Source organism: Gorilla gorilla, chromosome 3 (genome assembly GCF_029281585.2).
Source record: "Gorilla gorilla gorilla isolate KB3781 chromosome 3, NHGRI_mGorGor1-v2.1_pri, whole genome shotgun sequence".
Lineage (NCBI taxonomy): Eukaryota > Metazoa > Chordata > Mammalia > Primates > Hominidae > Gorilla > Gorilla gorilla.
The window spans coordinates 168943153-168963494 of record NC_073227.2 but is presented as its reverse complement, the minus strand read 5'-3'; the positions used below and the strand labels follow the sequence as shown (position 1 = coordinate 168963494).

The 20342-nt window shown below is 39.8% G+C and overlaps 1 protein-coding gene across 4 annotated transcripts in view; it reads right to left on the bottom strand.

Annotated features, from left to right (window-relative positions):
* ARHGAP10 (Rho GTPase activating protein 10) overlaps positions 1-20342 on the bottom strand; it is a 343170-nt gene that overhangs the window by 147710 nt on the left and 175118 nt on the right. For all 4 annotated transcript variants that reach the window (XM_019025986.3, XM_055384931.2, XM_055384932.2 and 1 more), the window contains 3 exons: positions 19650-19731; positions 16598-16643; positions 13258-13323 (listed from right to left, as the gene is read on the bottom strand). In XM_019025986.3, coding sequence (XP_018881531.3) covers positions 13258-13323; positions 16598-16643; positions 19650-19731 — 194 coding nt within the window. The remainder of the gene's footprint in view (positions 1-13257; positions 13324-16597; positions 16644-19649; positions 19732-20342) is intronic.

Here is a 20342-nt window from a genome sequence, read left to right as displayed (position 1 = left end):
GCGAAGTCTCTCTTCCTATCCATCCCTTCTTTCCATTGCAAATATTCTAGTTTAAACCTCCATCATTTCTTATCTGAATTACTCCCCAAATTCAAGCAACCGCCCTGCCTTCCATCTTACCCCCATTCCATTCCCACCAATTCTATTCTCTGTCAAAGATCTCAAGACACACTCCCATCCAAATCTGTCAATAGCTCTCCACAGCCTACAGAAAGAGTTAAGGCAGACAATGCAGCACAGCACCTGGGATCTGCCACCCTCTGGATACAACTGCTCACAAACATCTCCCCACATCATACCACCCACTCACCACTACCAACACCACCCCAGCATGGTGGAAGCACCCTCTGTTCCAATATCTACCCTCTGGAGCAAAGAGCAGGGTTGCTTGCAGCCTTAGCAAATAGAGATGGTGTCTCCTAGAGCAAAAGGCTTGCTTGCTGGCCATTATAAAAGATCTGAGTTTCCTGCATTCAGAGTTTTTCCTCCTATAACACAACCAACTGTATCATCCATAAGTATCACCTGGCCATCTTTGCAGTGCCCTGAGGAATCAGGGCTCAGGGAATGAGCACAAAATGCACTGCTCTAGCTACTGACAGTAATAAACTGTCCTGTGTCAAAGATCCAGGAGTCTTGTGTCTTCTACTAGTATCCGTGGAACTATGCAGGATAACTGGTTAACATGAAAGTAGAGTAAAATCTCTGTCTTGAAGTTAGATTGAAGCTCATCTTTAAGAACAGGAACCATATTTCTAATATTTTTTCCTCTAATACCTTCCCTGTAAGAAATACCCCAAAATTACGACTAAAATCCATCTAACATGTGTGTGCCCAGGCATAGGTAAGTTTTAAAGTAAGCTGGAAAGGATGGGACAGCTAAATAAATTTTCAAGCTCATCACTCATGTAGCTCAGGTTTAAGTACTAGCAAAATTTTACTACAATAAATCAGAAAAGAGACTCAAACTCAAGGCAAAAGTGGGCCGTTGCTTTTTGCAAGATTCCTTTTCATTCCTCTGCTGCAGAGATGGAAAACATCAGAAAAGGCCTAATGTTGTGTCTCGCTGCTGCCCTCTGCCTCTCCACCTCAGAGCAGCTGCAGCAGCAGGTACTAAATCCCAGGAGTAAGAATGCCTGCTTTTGGTTTTCAGGGTGTTTTGTGGTGTTTGTTTGGCTTCTGAGGAAAAGCTTGAGATAATCTGAAAACCGTGGTGTTCTTCCTGAGCCTCTGGCTATTTTACTGCTCAGGATATTTTAATGCTCAAATGTCCACAAATCACTGAAGAGGAGGAGGTTAAAAGCCAAACCAGTTAATTTTGCTGTTTGTTCTAAGAGCCACATAAAATTAACAGATAAAGTGAATTTGGGTAATTTACTTCCCAATGTAAATTGCTATTTTTTAAAAAAAATAGAAAGTTCTTCAATCTCCTAGAGCCTTAAATCAATAATGAGACTACTTAATTATAATTGGCCTCAATGACTGGATTTATCTCTAAATAAGCAACTCACACTTACTGGGTATTCAACATGTGCCAATGTCCTAAGCATTCTCTTCTAGTTCTCACAACAACCCCATGAAGGAGATCTGATCCTTATCCCGTTTCACAGATGATAAAGACACAGAGAGGTTACATGGCAGAGTTAATAACGAGTAAAACTGAGATTACAATCAAGATAGTCTTTTGGGCTAATGTTCTTCACCACTATGCTAACAGTGTACCATAAAATGTCACAGACCTTATCAGAATGTAATGCAAAAACAAAGCCTAGCACGCCTACTCTGTAGCAAGCAAGACAGTTCCACCAAGTTTCTTCTGTTCTAAAAACACCTTCAGCACTACTTGAAAATATACCATTGTCATTTTCTGACACCTACCCAACCTCCAACCCCAAATACACCCAGAAGCAAGATGATTTATTGTAAGGATGGAATAAAGTCCTATTAATTTTCTTCATTTCTATTCTGTGGATGCGTTAAAGAGGAGGAAAACGTATAAAACCATAGGTAACAAAGAGAAAAGAAGGTTTAATTCATGGAATGAAAAAAAACAGTCACTGGACAACAGGAAAGTAGTAACAGTCCTAAACCAAACCCTAAACCACATGGACGAGGGGTAAAGGCAAGGACTCGGGGTTTGCCGTCTCAGAGGAAGGATCTGCCCCTATTAATTGAATGTGACCATTCATTTGGAAACAAATAGTTTCTCAGAGTTTCCTTAAAACAAATAAGATTACTAATTGTGAAAATGAATATTCAGTCCTGATGTGCCTGGATTTATTATTTCAATTTTGCATTTGCATTTCTGCAGACACCACAAGACTCTTCAGCTCCCTCCCACAGAAGACTGTCCTCTATTTCCACCCACACTCACCTCACACCCATTTTGACTGAAACAGAGACAGAGAGAAACTCTAGTTTACTTGCTGTAAATTTTCTGAGGACAGCTGTTCTTTATTTTCTTCATTGCCCTTGGCAATTTAAAATTAATGCGCAATTGGTAAAATATGTTTCAGGTTCACTCTGGACATCTTCCTTTCCATACCCCTGAAGATTAATACTGAAATTATACATTGTAATCTTCTACCAGAGCCCATCTTGAGAACCCCATACAATTCCAAAGTGCTCTGGAGGCAAAGCAATCTTCAAGCGGTAAGGTTTTCCAAAAATCTAAAACTTTGCTTTGCAAAGGAAGATAAATTTGCTTTTACATGCAACAAATGAAAGATTGTCAAATCTTGTATGTGGCTTCCTACTTCTATCCCATGAATTCACAGCTTGTTACAATGCTGAATTTGATAACTGACAGCTTGCCTAGATCGACATTTTAATGCCATACTCTAGAAAATTAAAGTGAATATTCAAATTATCCACATATGGAAGATTTTTTAAGAGAAACTTCATAAACAAAAGTGGCATCCAAATTTAGTTTTAAATGGTAATGACTATTTTAAAAATAGCAACTAAAAGATGTTTTTAAGCAAAAGAGTGTTACTTTGTTTTTGCATATCATACAGTACAGGCACCTAGGTGTCATGCATTCCCAGAAAGAGACAATGCACTGCTCATGGGGGGCGGCTCATTTGTATTTACTCAAAGAAATGATGTAATTACACTCCAATCTCTGAAACTATAAGACTCTTTCACACATAACATGATGTACTTTTCTACGTCTAATATATTACCCCACAGTTCAGAAAGATGCTGACATAAATTCATAAAGGAATGAAAAACAATCCTACATGTTATGTGAAAGTACCAATTCCAACCACATATAAATTCTTCCAATAACTTTAGAAATTGTTGAGACACATAATATTACCAATATGGAATTTTAGTCAAATCTGAATACTCAAGCAAAAAGCAAATGCTTACTGAGTGCTTACTATGTGTGCAAGGCATGCCTGTATTTAGAAATGAGAAGAGGCAAGCAAAGGATAAATAAGACATTTTCTCCGAGTAAACAGTAAAGTTCCAGAAACAAAGTAAACATAGGAAATACAACTTAAAATGCCAGGCAATATAACTGCCAAATGAGGCACATGCACATTTCAAGATTAAAACAATGCAGGAGAAGGGTGAAGAAGGAAATGAAGATAGGCATTTAATGAATATCTACTATGTGCAAAGACTCGCTCTTTAATCCTCACAAAGCTGGGTGGGAGGTAGTATGAATAAACTTTTTTTTTTTTTTTTTAAGGAACTAAGGGTCTGAGAGGTTAAGAATCCTTCCAAATGCTTATCTTATTGCACCACTTTGGAACTTAACCCTGACAGGTCCTTATCACTCAAAGGCAAGGCAACCCTTCAGCAGAGTAATCTGAGTGCCTGCCTCCCTCCCTCCCTCCACTCTCCATTCCTACCACTCCTCCTATCTTGCCTGATGGCCCTCGGGTCCCAAATGCATCACATTGTTTCCATCATCTACACTTTGACCCTCGTTCATCCCTCTGCCAAAATTTCTTCCTTCTGACAACCGACATCCTTGCAAACCTGGACAATTCCTCTTGCTCTGCAGAACTCAGCTCAAGAGTGAGAGATGTCGGAGGTGCAGGAGGTGCACGAGGGGCAGGGGAGAAGGCCAAGCCCATTGTCTTTTTCCAGAGATGTGGGCAGAGCAGATGACTCCATCATGAGACAGCTACAAATCATGGTGGCTGCACAGTAATGTTAGTAATGTTGGTTTTCAGCAAGACCAAGACAGTGGAGGAAAGGTGGTGTAAAGCTACTTGAGAATAAGGGAATGTTTTCCCACATAGGAATAAACGACTACAGCGGCACCAGAAGCCAGATGTCACACAGAGACGGCAGGTGGGAGGGACTGGAGGTAAAACGGTGGGATGAGTGAATAGGAGCTGCCATGAACACTTCTGAGTCTGTCTGGGATTCATCTAAAACACATTTGAAATTGTAACTGCTTTTGGCTTCTGACACAATGAAACATGACTACATTTAGCCATTTTGTTAATTTCTTCCCTCAACTTCACATTTTAGGATGGAAGTTCTACCTTACATCCACATGCTCTCTGTCATTATCCCAAATGCTATATGGCACCATGACCCAGAACCTTCATAAACCCTACTCTCTCAGGAAAGCCCCTGTGGCATCTTCTGTCCCCGAAAGGCAGAAGATCAGAAAATTCTTCTCTCCACCTGACTATTCCTATTGGATCTCACATCGTCTAAAGCAGAGAGACCCAATCGTCAACAATTCTGATTCAACAGATTTGGACTGAGACCAGTTATCTGAATTTCCAAGAAGCACCCCTAGTGCTCCTGATATTCGTTATGAGATCATGGACCTCTCAATTTCCTTGACATCCTTCATTACCCAAACTAACACTTCAAGGTAAAATTCCTTGCAGAATTCCTATCCTCTATATACAACCAACTGCTAATGTGACAGGTACAACTTCAGCAAAATCATTCGGCTGTATCTACACTATCTACCCCACTGCCAAACCTATTATCCAGAATCAGTTACCTCGCTTATAAATACTGCATCCTAAGCAGAACCCTGGGGCATCCCATGCATGACTACCAATATTAGTTTTCATATTTACTTTTTGAATGCCTGTTTCTTTGCTACGTATCACCTTCTAGTATTTACCCAGTTCCTTTACAATCAAATGCATAAGCCTGATTGCCTGCTTTTACTGTTTCTCCATGTTTCCTTCACAACCAAGTTTGTCTTTTCTCAGTCACCCTTTCTCTGTATCTTTGCTGAGTTTCCTCTAAACGCCAAAATATACTTTCCCATCCTTTAAATCTGAGGAAGCCTACTCCTAAAGACAGTCCTCAATTAACATCACATGTTTCCCAATCCATCAACATGCACTCATATTCTCTTAATCGGTGCAAATTTGCAACATTTTGATCATCTGGTACACTTCAATTACTTACAAATCTTTTGTTTTGTCAGCCACTAATAAATCAAGGATTGTATGTAACCAACGTTGAACACGTATCCCAGAGGCCTAGAGCATGACTATGCATGTCCTGTGATGCTAATAAATACTGGTTAACTGACTGGCTTCTGATTAGAACTAGGGTTTAGCTACGATAAGTCTTCTGCTATTGAGGGAACAAAAAGAACGTTGTGCTATTTTCTTTGGGACTTTGCTGATTTATTTGGATTTAGGTTGCAGGGATTTTGGGTTTTTTGTTTTTGTTTTTGTTTTTGTTTCCAGAGTCTCACTCTTGTCCTCAGGCTGGAGTGCAGTGGCGCAATCCGCTCACTGCAAGCTCCATCTCCCGGGTTCACACCATTCTCCTGCCTCAGCCTCCCAAGCAGCTGGGACTACAGGTGCCACCCCCCACACCCGGCTAATTTTTTGTGTGTGTTTTTAGTAGAGACGGGGTTTCACCGTGTTAGCCAGGATGGTCTCGATCTCCTGACCTTGTGATCCCCCCTCCTCGGCCTCCCAAAGTGCTGGGATTACGGGCGTGAGCCACCACGCCTGGCCTGTTGTTTTTTTGTTTTTTTCTTGAGACAGATTTCGCTCTCGTCACCCAGGCTAGAGTGAAGTGGCGCAATCTCGGCTCACTGCAACATCCACAGGTTCAAGTGAGTCTCCTGCCTCAGCCTCCCAAACAGCTGGGATTACAGGCACCCGCCACCATGCCCAGCTAATTTTTGTATTTTTGGTAGAGACAGGGTTTCGCCATGTTGGCCAGACTGGTCTCAAACTCCTGACCTCAGGTGATCCACCCACCTCGACCTCCCAAAGTGCTGGGATTACAGGCATGAGCCACCGTGCCCAGCCAGGTTGCGTTATTTTTTAAAAGACGTTAAGAGAAAAGCTCCCCATGAAGCAGGACACTATCAACATGAAGATAACAATGGTGTATCCCACTTCTCCAGCACACAAGCAACTCTCCCATTAGGACAGTGGTCTCCCAAACTTTGCTACATATTAGAATCATCTGCAGAAATTTAAAGAATCCTACTTCCCAGTCCACATCCAATAGCAATTAAGTCAGGCCGACAGGGTATGAGAGCCTGGCATCAATATTTTTAAGGCCAGGTACAGTGGCTCATGCCTGTAATCCCAGCACTTTGAGAGGCAGAGGAGGGTAGATACTTAAGGTCAGGAGTTCGAGACCAGCCTCGCCGACATGGTGAAACACCACCTCTACTAAAAATACAAAAAAATTAGGGTGTTGTGGCACACGCCTGTAATCCCAGCTACTCAGGAGGCTGAGGTAGAAGAATCACTTTAACCCAGGAGGTGGAGACGGAGGCTGCAGTGAGCCAAGATCATGCCACTGCACTCTAGTCTGGGCAACAGAGAGGGACTGTGTCTCCACAAAAAAAAAAGAAAAAAAAATTTTTTTTAAAGATCCCAGGTAATTTCAATGTGCAGCAAAGTTTGGGAACAACTGCTTTAGGAAGTCTTTTAGCTCAGTGTAAAAAAGCAGTCACTTCCTAGTGGTAGAGCCAGTATGTATTATTAGCAAATATTTGGTAAATGGATGAAAGACGAGTTGATGTGACTCCCACACATGCCAAAACATCATGAGCAAACTACTCTACGGAAAAGTATGGTTTGTTAATTTATGCTGATACTGCAGCAAAATGGAGTTTTTTCTTATCTCAAAACTAGAATAATTTCTAAGTAACTGCCAGTCCTACCAAAATATATTAATATCCATAGGTCATATATTTATTATTTGTTATTTAAGATATGTTATACACTAAAAATGTCATCTTAAGAGTACTGAGAACGATAGTACAGTTTAGACATTTGTCTGAAGCCTTGCAAATACTGCAATAATATCACAAATAAAGTTTTTAATAAAAATGTCAAATGTCATTTTCAAAAGAACATGTTAAGAAAGAGGTAAGGAGAACTGAGCCACCTTCGGAAGCAATTGGAGGCCAGAAGAGAATTTAGTAGAAGAGGAAAAATGAGTCCCATCTTATGTAATTTCTAATTCTTAGTTTTCTACAAAAGGTAAGTATGAGAGAGTAAGGTCCCAATAATTGAATAGTTAATACAGCAAGTGTTGTGTGAGGCCAGCTCAATGCCAGGCACAACGTGTGTCCTCAGAGACGCTTGGTCCTCTGCTCTAGGAGCTACAGACAGGACTAGATTCTCAGTACCCATGTGAGAGACATGACATATTCTTTCTTTTCTCACTCAATCATAGCTTGGGCTACTCCCAGTGATAGTGAATTAAATTTCCCCAACTGGCTTACTCAACCTCACAGCTGCCATGATAGGTCTGTGCCCCAGGTAGGCTGGACAGCTAGGGAGATGAAGGGCCCCTAAGTCCAGACCAGGGATGGCCAACAGAAAGACAATGTGACCCACCTATGCAATTATACGTTTTCTAGTAGTCATACTAAATAAAGTAAAAGGAACCAAGTCAAAATGATTTCAATTGGCAAAATGTTTTATCATTTTTCAATATGGGTTTACACTGATCATAAAAACATTATTCAAAGATCTTAATGAGGGCTGGGCGCAGTGGCTCACACCTGTAATCACAGCACTTTGGGAGGCCGAGGCGGGCGGATCACGAGGTCAGGAGATCAAGACCATCCTGGCTAACACGGTGAAACCCCGTCTCTACTAAAAATACAAAAAATTAGCCAGGCTTGGTGGCGGGCACCTGTAGTCCCAGCTACTCGGGAGGCTGAGGCAGGAGAATGGTGTGAACCCAGGAGACGGAGCTTGCAGTGAGCCGAGATCAAGCCACTGCACTCCAGCCTAGGCCACAGAGCAAGACTCCGTCTCAAAAAAAAAAAATCTTAATGAGACAGTTTAAATTATTTTTCTTATTCAGCCTTCAAAATCCAGTGTATTTAAATAAATGTATCTCATTTTTTATATACATATGTTGTAGAAGCAGTAAGATTATAAAAATATCTTGGTTTTGATACTGTAACCAAACAAAACCAAACAAAATACAGGCTCTCCTAAGGCTGCCTGATTGCAGGTGAACGGTTTTATGATTTTTTTACAATAAACTTCTAAGTGGGTATCTTCATCATCTTATTCATCATTTTGAATAAATGACTGGTTTAATAAATGCGACTTTAAGAAAGACCTCTGAGTAAATGTGATAAATTAATCAAAATGAGATTTTATTTTCATGAGCTAAAACTACATTTTAGCTCCATTCATAAAAATTAATTTCAAAGTCAAATATTTCATTTCAAAAGTTTTAGTCATAATCCTATTCTTCTATCAACATCTATAAAATATACAACCTAATCTAGAATAAGACAATATTTTGTCCATACTACTTTCTGAAACTCTTAAGTTAAAATGATCTCCTTTGTTTATGGTAATCTGTCTATGGCTTCAGGAAAAAACTAACTTATGGCAGAATTAAATCAAAATCTGATTGAATTAAGGAGGATTAGTAGAATGTGAACACAGTAGGGAGGGACCCTCTATATACAAGCCTCTTGTAAGTGGAGCTCACTTCACAATCGAGCTGTCAGTGGAAGCAGCTGGAGGACACAGAAGACCCTAGTGGAGGAGACAAGTGGCTATGACAGAACAATTTAGAGATGTACATGTGTTGTCTGTTTATCGTATCTTGAAAAACCCATGTCCCTAAATTGTGGCTCTGTCTGCTGCCTTCAATACATTAGCTCAATTTTCAAGGAACCTGATGGGGGAGGTTCATTGTGGCTCTTCCGCTCTGTGGTCACTCTGAAGAATGCCATCAGGCCCAATTACCAGCTGGGGAAGACAGTTTCCAAATAAAGGAAGTAAAGCCCCAGCTGAGAGCTATCCTACACCTGAATCAAAGGATGCTGATGTTCCAGGTGCATGCAATCTTTGATGGTGACACAGGAACAATCAATTTCTCATTTTTGATGACCAGAGGTGTGTTTGTTGGGGACATTTATAAAAGAATCACAGAGAATACGCTGAGAGATTCAAACACATAATCTGTATCCTGGCTCCCCTCAGTTCACCTCTGGCCACCATTACTGGGAGGCAGATGTAGGGGCAAGCAAAGAATGGGATCTGGGTGTTTGCTAACAATCTGTTAATTATACTAACAAGGGGCAATTCCACTGTCTTCAGAACTTGGCTTCCAGGCTCTAGGTTTCAGAAAAGAGCTCCTCTCAGGCAGTACACTGTGCCTTTACCCTCTAGATATGCCCCCGCAGCTATACCATGTAGAAATTTTCCTGGATGTGGACTTTTGGAATCACTTCCTTTTATAACATCAGCGATGGATCCCGTATCTTTACCATTCACTGAAGTTTCTGCTACAGAGCCACAGAAATTGCTCCTGTGAATGCAATTAATGATGTTCAGGCTTCCTGAGTATTTGTCCTGTGAATAATCTGGGCACTGCCAGTTCTCCAGTTTATCCTGAGCCAAGGCAAATAAACTTTTGGCCACAAAAACAATTAGAGAAAAACTACTTCGTGCTCAAAGCTAAAAACTTTTTCTGGTTGGTGCAACCCATGGGACAAAGTTACAAGAGGAAAATATGGAACATTTCATAAGTCATACACACACTGAATAGATAGCTTAAGAAAAATCCCATAAAATAGTAAGTATTGTCACAGTAGTCTTTTGAGTTTATGTTTATGTTCCAATAAATATGTTCTAAGCAGTCAGATCAAAACCAGAAAGACATGAAATGAAAAGGTAAGAAAAAGGCTAATGGCTTTAACCAAACCATATGAAATACTAGTTTTTAGATGATAATATTTAGAACATGAAAACGGTGATTAGAAGTAATTCTTCAATTAGATCTCATTAAATGCTTCTGGTCATTAGTCACATAGACTCGAGAAGTGTACAATAGTTATTAATGCTATTTACCAACTATTTCCATCTCTTTACCTGTTTTCCAAGCTCACTGTAGCCTCGACCCCTGGGATCCAGTGATCCTCCCGCCTCAGCCTCCTGAGTAGCTGTCACTACAAGCAAACACTATAACACTCAGCTAATTTTTTTAAAAAAAATTTTATACAGACAGGGTCATGCTATGTTGCCCAGACTGGTCTTGAACTCTTGGGCTCAAGCAATCCTCCCACCTCAACCTCCCAAAGTGCTGGGATTATAGGTGTGAGCCAGTGCCCCCAGCTATCCTCATCATTTTCAATAATAAGTTCTGTTGATTCTTTTAAACTCTTATTTTTAGTCTATTACTCCACTGAAAGCAAAAGTTTCAGTAATGGAAGACCTTTGGGGGGAAAAATATTCAAAAAGAAAAATATATGCTTTTTGTCTCTTATTTTTAAATGAGAAAAGCTAACATAAAATGTGTAGACCTATTCAACATCTATATACTTATAAAAACATATTCAATGCCTCCAGATTCCAATATATATTTATGCCATTCAATGTATGTAACACTCCATAAAACTACACATACCAATCAGAAAGCCTTCTAGATGGATCTGCATCTATTCAGGCAGAAATAAGTATGTATAAAACATGCCCTTTTGGGAAAGAATTTATCCAAATTAATAAGCATGCAAATGACACAAAGTTCTACTTAAGAAACTCAGAAAAAAAGAAACATGAGTGTCAAGTGAAAGATACTAAAATTGCAGGGATTTTTTCTGAAATTCTTTCGAGGTACCAGGATAAGAAACAAATTTGCCAGCTCAGTTTCAGTGCAGATTGAAATGAATGAAAACCTGCCAGTGTGAATTGCCACTGTAAGAGAATGTGGGAAGAATGGCTTTCTGTGGCATAGGTTGTTGTTATTGATGGGCAAATCCCCAAATCATATAACAGCTCCTACTCCGCCGATATCCTACACACTAATTTCACAGGCGGCAGTCCTGTCTTTATAACAAAGACCTTGTTTGGAGAGAGAATGTGAAGGCAGTATTTCACCCTACTAAGGCATCCAAACTCAGACTGGAATACAGAATATATGAGAGTGAATTAAATATTCCATTTATACATACTTCACTAGATCGCTAAACAAAGAGAATGTCAACCTCCAGAAATAGCCTGTTTTGCAATGTTTAATATTTAGTATCTCCAAAGTCTGCTGGAATGGCTGCATAGCAAAAGGGCCCAATTTTTGCTTAGAGACTTAAAAAAAAATGTTTTGGGTTATTGGTCAGTGGAGGAATTAGTTTTCCCTAAATTTAAAACGGAAACACAAACAACCCAAATATGTATCAATAGGTGAATGGATAAACAAATTGTGGTCTATATCCATATAATGGAATACTACCAGGCAATAAACAGAAATTTACAGAGCTAAGTATCCACCCAACTGGTGAATCTCAAAAGCATTACACAGATAAAGCCAGAGTCAAAAGACTATGAACTGCATGATTCCATTTGTACAAAAATGCTGAAGATGTTAAAAAAAAAAAAAAGCGGGGGGGGGGGGAGCGCAGAACATGCGTGATTAAAAAATAGCTCAGGGACAAGCATGGTGGCTCATGTCTATAATTCCAGTATTTTGGGAGGCCCAGGCAGGAGGATCACTTGAGCCCAGGAATTTGAGGCTACAGTGAGCTATGGCTGCACCACCACACTCCAGCCTGGGTGACAGATTGAGGCCCTGTCTTAAAAAAATAAAAATAAAAATAAAAATGCAACGCAGCAAATACAGGAAAGGAGGAAGGTAGGTGCCAGAAAAGAACTCAGTGAGGGAAACAGAAATTTTCTGTGTATGTAATAGTATCACAATTGTGTATGTTTTCAATTCAAAACTCTTCCATTTGTACAGCTGAAATCAGTGAATTGTACTGACTGCAAATTATACCTCAATAAAGCGGATTTCTTTTTTTGAGATGCAATCTCGCTCTATCACCCAGGCTGGAGTGCAGTGACACGATCTCGGCTCACTGCAACCTCTGCCTCCCAGGTTCAACTGATTCTCCTGCCTCAGCCTCCCGAGTAGCCGTGATTATAGGTGCATGCACCACACCCAGCTAATTTTTGTATTTTTAGTAGAGATGGGGTTTCACCATGTTCACCAGGATGGTCTCGAACTCCCAGCCTCAGGTGATCTGTCCACCGCAGCCTCCCAAAGTGCTGGGATTACCAGCGTGAGCCACCGCATCTGGCAAGCTGATTTTTTTAAACAGGGACCCACACAACAATGGAGGGTGGAGAGTATCTTCAGAGTGCTTCAACCAAAAGTGATTACGATGAGTTGTACATCACTGCTGGCTCTTCTAAGGATTCTTATGGGCTGAACTGTATCCCCCTAAAATTCTTATGTAGAAGCCCTAACCACCAGTTTCTCAGAATGTGACTGTATTTAGAGATGGGAGCTTTAAAGAGGCCTTTAGGGTGGGCCCTAATCTAATAGGCCCTTATAAGAAGAAGCTTCCACATGTAAAAGGGACACCAGGGACATGGGTGCAAAGGAAAAAAGGCAATCTAAGGACAAAGCGGGAAGGGGGCCACCTGCAAGCCAAGTGGGGAGGCCTCAGAAGAAACCTTGAATTTGACACCTTGATTTTGAACTTTCAGCCTCCAGAACCACGAGAAAATAAATTTCTATTCTTTAAGCCATCCAATCTGCGGTATCTTGCTATGGCAGATCTAAGAGACTAAGACAATGCTCATTTCAACACTGACCTCATGTTTTAATATAGGAAAGAAATATGTAAATAAAAAGGAAAATCCCTCATTGTCATAGTAAATGAGTAACTGATCCTTCTGATACTCAGAATGAGCATTTTGTGTTAACACGTTTCATTCTGTAACACTTAAAAGCAAGAAGTATTTTTAATGACTTTTAGATTTTACATACCTACAGCCTCTCATGAATGAAATGATTCAATCATATTACCTCGTGTTTCAACAGCACTGATGCATTTTCTGATAATTGTGAACCCCATCTTATCCAACTGTGCATCTACAAGAAACAGTTTAAAACATTAAGTGTACAATTATTATTTATCACATTTCCCTTTAAAAATAGGAAAAATTATTTAAATCCAAACTATTTTTAGATTACTATTAAAAAGCTAAAGGCAGATAGGCACATTGGCTCACACCTGTAATCCCACCACTTTGGGAGGCCGAGGGAGAATGATCACTTGAGCCTGGGAGTTCCTGACTTGTTGGGGAACATGGTGAGGCCCCACCTCTACTGAAGATGTTTTTAAATTAGCCAGGTTTAATGATGGGTGCCTGTAGTCCCAGCTGCTCAGGAGGCTGAAGAAGAAGGATAGCTTGAGCCCAGCAGGTAGAGGCTGCAGTGAGTTATGATCATACGACTGCACTGGGTGACAGAGCAATACCCTGTCTCCCAAAAAAAAAAAAAAAAAAAAAAAGCTCAAGGCTATGTATTTCCTATTTAAATAATATACACAGGAATTTTATATATATATATTTTTGTTTGTTTGTTTGTTTTTTGTTTTTGTTTTGAGAGGGAGTCTCACTCTGTCACCCAAGCTAGAGTGCAACCTCTACTTCCTGGGTTCAAGCGATTCTTCCACCTCAGCCTCCCAGGTAGCTGCCATTACAGGTGCCCGCCACCACGCCCAGCTAATTTTTTGTATTTTTAGTAGAGATGGGGTTTCACCATGTTGGCCAGGCTGGTCTTGAATTCCTGACCTCAGGTGATCCAACCACTTTGGCATCCCAAAGTGCTGGGATTACAGGTGTGAGCCACTGTGCCTGGAAGGAATTTCATATATTTAGAGCACTTACTGGAATATCAGAATCTCTATTTACCAATAGTATATATATTTGTAATGTAAAATAATTTTAAAATTAATAACTATAATTCATTTTAAAAGTCAAAAAGAAAGTGATACAAATCTCTAAGGGAAGCTATCTAGACACAGTTAAGATATATTTTGCCAAAAATTCCAACAGCAGCCCAGTTAAAGAAAACTATATATATATATATATACACACACACACACACACACACACACACACACACACACATATATATGAATGTTCTTAAATTACTTGAGAATCTAAGAACACAATCCTTTAAAAAAAAAACACCTAGGAGGAAAAATTTTAAGAAAAGCTTTTTAAAAATATTTGGGCAATAAGCTTGAATTAAAATTTTGATATTTTACACCATGCTCCAAGCTTTTAAAATAATATTTTATTATTTTCATAATAAATTTAAAACAGATGATTCATATGGCAGAGCAGACTATTTTGGAAATACAATTTTTATACTTTTTCTAATATAGATGCTTATCTATGATTAGGCTGGCATATCTGTATATCCTAATGAATGACAATTCTTGTTTCAAAAATTAAGTTAAGAGGCCAGGCGCAGCGGCTCACGCCTGTAATCCCAGCACTTTGGGAGGCCGAGGTGGGCGGATCACGAAGTCAGGAGATCAAGACCATCCTAGCTAACACGGTGAAACCCCGTCTCTACTAAAAATACAATAAATTAGCCGGGCGTGATGGTGGGCGCCTGTAGTCCCAGTTACTCGGGAGGTTGAGACAGGAAAATGGAGTGAACCCGGGAGGCGGAGCTTGCAGGGAGCTGAAATCGCGCCACTGCACTGCAGCCTGGGCGACAGAGCAAGACTCTGTCTCCAACAACAACAACAACAACAACAAAAATTAAGTTAAGAAAAGTACCCTTAGCCACTGCATTTAGAACCTAGGGAACAGTAACACTAATCCTTGGCTGTCCGAAGGGTTACAAGAACAATCCATGAATATAAACTTCATACATAACCCATAGTGCTAAGCTTGAAGAGAATTTTAATGAATTAGGCAGTGGTTTTCTGCTCAAGAATTCACTATTCACAAAGCTTTATAAAATGGAAGTATTTATTTCTGCTTAGCAAAACTATGTTTTCTAAAAAAGACATGTTTTAACATCTCTGTAATAAGAAGGGAAAAAAGAGAAAAGAAGGAAAGAGAAAGGGGAGAGGAGGGAATGAGGAAAGGGAAAGAAAAGGGAAGAAGACGAGGAGGGAGGAAGGAAGAAAAGGTGTCAGAAGAAGAAAAGAACAAAGGAGGGAGGGAGAAGGGAAGAAGGAAGAGGGGTAAGAAGGTGCCTCAGGGGATGTGCTGCTTGTGGCATCCTGTCAATCACCAGTGCCAGGCTACAAGAGTTGTGTTTTATTCAAACACTGGCTCAAGTGATCACAATTATATTGGAATCCTATGTTACATAACCACAGTGTTTACAAACTGTGGACATTTGATAAATGTAGCTTAATTTTTCCAAATATATCAAAAGTAAATTCATCAGGAACCCAGCAGATCTGATCACGTTTTTATGTAAGTTAAAAAAAAAATCAAGGGTACAGAGCTGGGCATGTTTCATTTTCTTCAAGTACAGCAGTGGCATGTGAAGATCGTTGTCCTCGAATATTTGAATAAATTTAATTGTTGTTGCTATTGTCCAAGGTGCACTGATAAACTATTTGTATAGCCTGTAGTCAAACACTATAAAGATAAAGCATATCAAGGGTAGGAAACAGGGCCTCGATATAAACAGCTCTTACCCACAGGAGTTAACTCAGACAAGAAGTTGAAGGTTGCATACTTGAAACTCTTATGTGATTGTTAATAAACATTAAAGTAAATGTAGAGAAAGTATTTTGTACAATTTTTTTTTTTTTTTTGAGAAAGACTCACAAAAAAGCCCATAGGCCAGGCAAGGTGACTCACGCCTGTAATCTCAGCACTTTGGAAGGCGGAGGTAGGAGGATCACTTGACCCCAGGAGTTTGAGACCAGCCTGGACAACACAGCAAGATCCCATCTCAACAACAAAAAAAAATTAAAAATAAAAACAACTGGCCGGGTATGGTGGTACATGCCTATAGTCCCAGCTACTCAGGAGACTGAAGTGGGAGGATCACTTGAGCCCAGGAGGTTGAAGCTGCAGGGATCCAAGACCATGCCACTGCACTGCAGCCTGGGCAACAGAGCAAGACTTTGTATCAAAAAAAAAGAAAAGAAAAGCCCACAGATGGGAAAGATCAACAAGGGCTACAATAGTCCAAGAAATGTTGAGGAGGTCTCTGCTGAGTAAAACAGAATACATGCAATAGAGGATTATTACATGTAATACCCCTCTATCTAATAGAGGGTACAGAGAGTAAGCTCCCAGCAACAGCTTGACATGCATAATGTACACAAAGTAATAGATGGAAAAGGAGGATACAATCATTTTTATAAATGAGCACTTACTTCCTTCTGGTCTTGGGATGATGGCTGTATTAAAACTATGGGACAGCTAATAAAAGAGAATGGAAAAACAGAATTTTTTAATCAAATCAGCAAAAATTATTCAAGTAGACACACTGAGGACCATACAAAAAAAATACATTTTTATAAGCTTGATTCTGGTTAATGTGATAGAATAAGAAATTGGTCTTCATCCCCACTTCCTGACACAGAGCATCTAAACTCTTGGGATTTCCTGAGTAATAAGAACATCTTTTGTTATTCATAACAAGATCCTTTTGGTCACATGTGAGTTTATGCTAATGAGGTGACTTCTTATAGAGCCCCTGGACAGGCCATCTCAGGATGGGGCTGAATACCACAAAGACCCAGTGATATTTCTTTCAGCCCTACCCACCAATCTCTTCAGCAGTGAGCTGGCAATTGAGTTCTGAAACAACAAGCTCTGATAAGCTTCCGCGCTGGTGAACATGAGGAAGTGCTGGGAGGCTGGTGTACCCACTGAGGGCATGGGGGCTCCGTGCACCCACCTCAACCTCACTTCAGACTTTGTCCTATGCATCTCTTCCACTGGGCCCTTGCAGAGTTGTAACTTTTATAATGTACTACTAAATATAAGTATTTCTCTCAGTTCTGTGAGCTAATCTGGCAAATTATTAAACTGATGAGGGGTTCACGGGAACCCCCAATTTATAGCCAGTTAGCCAGAAGTATGGGAGGGTCCAGACTTGTGATGGGCACCTGAACTCAGGCAGTCTTGTGGGAGTGAGCTCTAAACATGTGGGATCCAACACTAACTTCAGGCAGATAGTGCGCTGTGTTTTCTCAGTTAATAACACACTATCATATGCTCAGATGCAAAGATAAATAACAAAAAGGAACATCTCTGAGACTACTTTTTCTCTCCCTGAGGTATACCAAATGAGCAAAAATAAGATAAAGGGGGCAGGGTCCTTAAAAGGGACTTATTGAAAATTTGTGTATACTTGAAATACTCAGCCGTACAGCTATGGAGTGATAAGGAAACTGCTGTATTCTAACCATTAAGATGGAGCTCATGTTTTCACCAATATTTCAAAAAATCAGTATTTACCTAAAGAGATAACTCCTGCCCATAATCTAAGTAAGTACAGCAGAAATAGCACGGTGATAATTCTAGGCAACCTTTAAGAACTGTGAGGCTGGCAAATTATTTGCAAGCCTTACAACACCCACCAAAAATATGCAGTCCCTTCAGTGTCCCCATATAAATACATAGCTGAATATTGTTTTTCTGCAGACTTGCCTTTGTCTGTGTATCTCTGAATTAATCACTTGGCTCCTGACTCTAAAAGAGAGGTTATATACGTCTTGAAGGTTACACTGACATTGCGAACAGACTCATTTTTCAATGACTTAGTCTTTTCGCTACGCAAACTGACTTTCCAAAGTACCATTATTTTTTTTCTGTATTTTAATGGATGCAAATCCAATATACTTCCTGCATCTCTGGGGCAATACATTCCAGTGAGTGTGCTGTCTTTACTAAAGAAGATTAGTATAACCTGTTTTGGAGTCTCAGTAACCATAAACACTGTAAATACTCTTGATTCACAGCTAAAAATTTCAACAACAAATTAAGAATAAATAGAAATAAGGCTGGGTGTGGTGGCTCATGCCTGTAATCCCAGCACTTTGGGAGGCCAAGGTGGGTGGATCGTTTGAGGTCAGGAGTTCAAGAACAACCTGGCCAACATGGTGAAACCCTGTCTCTACTAAAAATTACAAAAACTAGCTGGGCATGGTGACACACACCTGTAATCCCAGCTACTTGGGAGGCTGAAGCAGGAGAATCACTTAAACCCAGGAGGCAGAGGTTGCAGTGAGCCAAGGTCACGCCACTGCACTGCAGACTGGGCAACAGAGTGAGATTCCATCAATCAATCAATAGAAGTAAAACTACAGAGGCTAAATGCATCCCAAATATGGTAAGATGACACCCAAATCTGACCAAGGATGCTTTGTTTTTGGCGGGGGTGGTGTAAGAGTGATACATTCCCCAATATAGCATCAATTTTTATACTATGTTAATTTAGGTTTTCATTTTCCAAGTACTTCAAGATTGCCACATGCACTGCTGATCAGCCTCCTTGCTCTCGTTTCCTATACACTCACCAATGCGCTCTCTGTTACCACAAGATAACATTAGCTTTTGCCCATTTCATAAGCTCTATTCTGAAATCTGTTTCTGCTCTAGATGATCCCTCCTCTACTTTCAAACCATTCTCTTTTTTTTTTTTCCTCAACAATGCTGAACTGGCAAATGCTTTCCAGATAAGCCTGCCTGGTACCTGCAATGGCAGTTTATTTAGAGTCATACATAATACTTTAAGTAGAGTTTATTTAAATTGGTTCTGTGGAGTTTTCTACAATTATCCTCACTAAATCCCCAATACATGATCTGCCAAATTCTCAACTCTCAAAAGCCACTAGTCCATCAAAATGAAAGTGTTTCAATAGTGGCCAACAGACTGAATCTTGGCGCCTCTGGATCTATACCACTACCTTCAATTCCTCAAAGCACTCTGAATACAGAGGCCCATTCACTAAGGCTACATAATACTGCATACTGTAAACTACTAGATGAAACTTTAAATTGTTACATCAAGCAAAACAATTACAGCAGTCACCTATAATATTGCCTGCACTATCTCACATTTCCTGTTCCATCTCCACTGAGATCAAAATGCATTGCAGGCATTTATTGTGTTCATCATCCAAAGTACTGTCAAATAGGAAAGATGAAATTGAGAATTTAGATGACTTCCTCAAGGAAAGCAAATCAGAGTGGCAAGTCAAGAAAATACAGAAATAAAAACTAATGATACACCAGTCTTATATGTACTGCTGCTTGCCCAAGCCAAATTACTAGAATGTTGAATGCTTCCACGATGATTTTTGGAATACCTGTTACAGAAGGGAACTTTTCTCAAATACTACACAAAAATAACATAAAAATGAATGCAAGTCAACTCTAAAGGCTTTGAAATAAAACTCAACCATTGATTATTCTTACAGCTTCCTTTCCACCCAGAGCTTCCAACCACTGCTTCCTTTCCTCTTCGGAAAATGCCTGCATGGTCAAGGAAACGCCAGGCCTGAAAGACACCAGTAACAGATCAGGTTACCCCTTGGCCACTAAAAGGCAAGTTTTTCCTAAGATTTAACTGTTGTAACCATTTGTTTTTTTTTTTACTTTTATCTGTGGTAAAATACATGTAACCTAAAATTTATCATCTTAACGATTTTTAAGTGTAGAGTTCAGTGGCATTAAATATGTTCACAATGTTACATAACCATCACCACCATCCATTAACAGAACTTTTTTCATCTTGCAAAACTGAAACTCAGTACCTGTTGAACAATAACTTTCAATTGCTACATAAAATCCTAATATTCCATTGTGTGTGTATATACCACATTTTTCTTATCCATTCACAACATCCGCAGACGCTTGGGTTGCTTCCACCTTTTTGCCTGTTGCGAACAGTGCTGCTATGAACATGGATGTACAGATACCTGTTTAGGCCCCTGCTTTCAATTCTTTCAGGTATATATCAAGAAATGGAATTAATGGTTCATATGGAATATACATATGAATATACAAATGGCAGAGGAGCGTTAAGAAAAGATGCACCTTCAGCAAAGTCTCAGGATACAAAATCAATGTACAAAAATCACAAGCATTCTTATACACCAACAACAGACA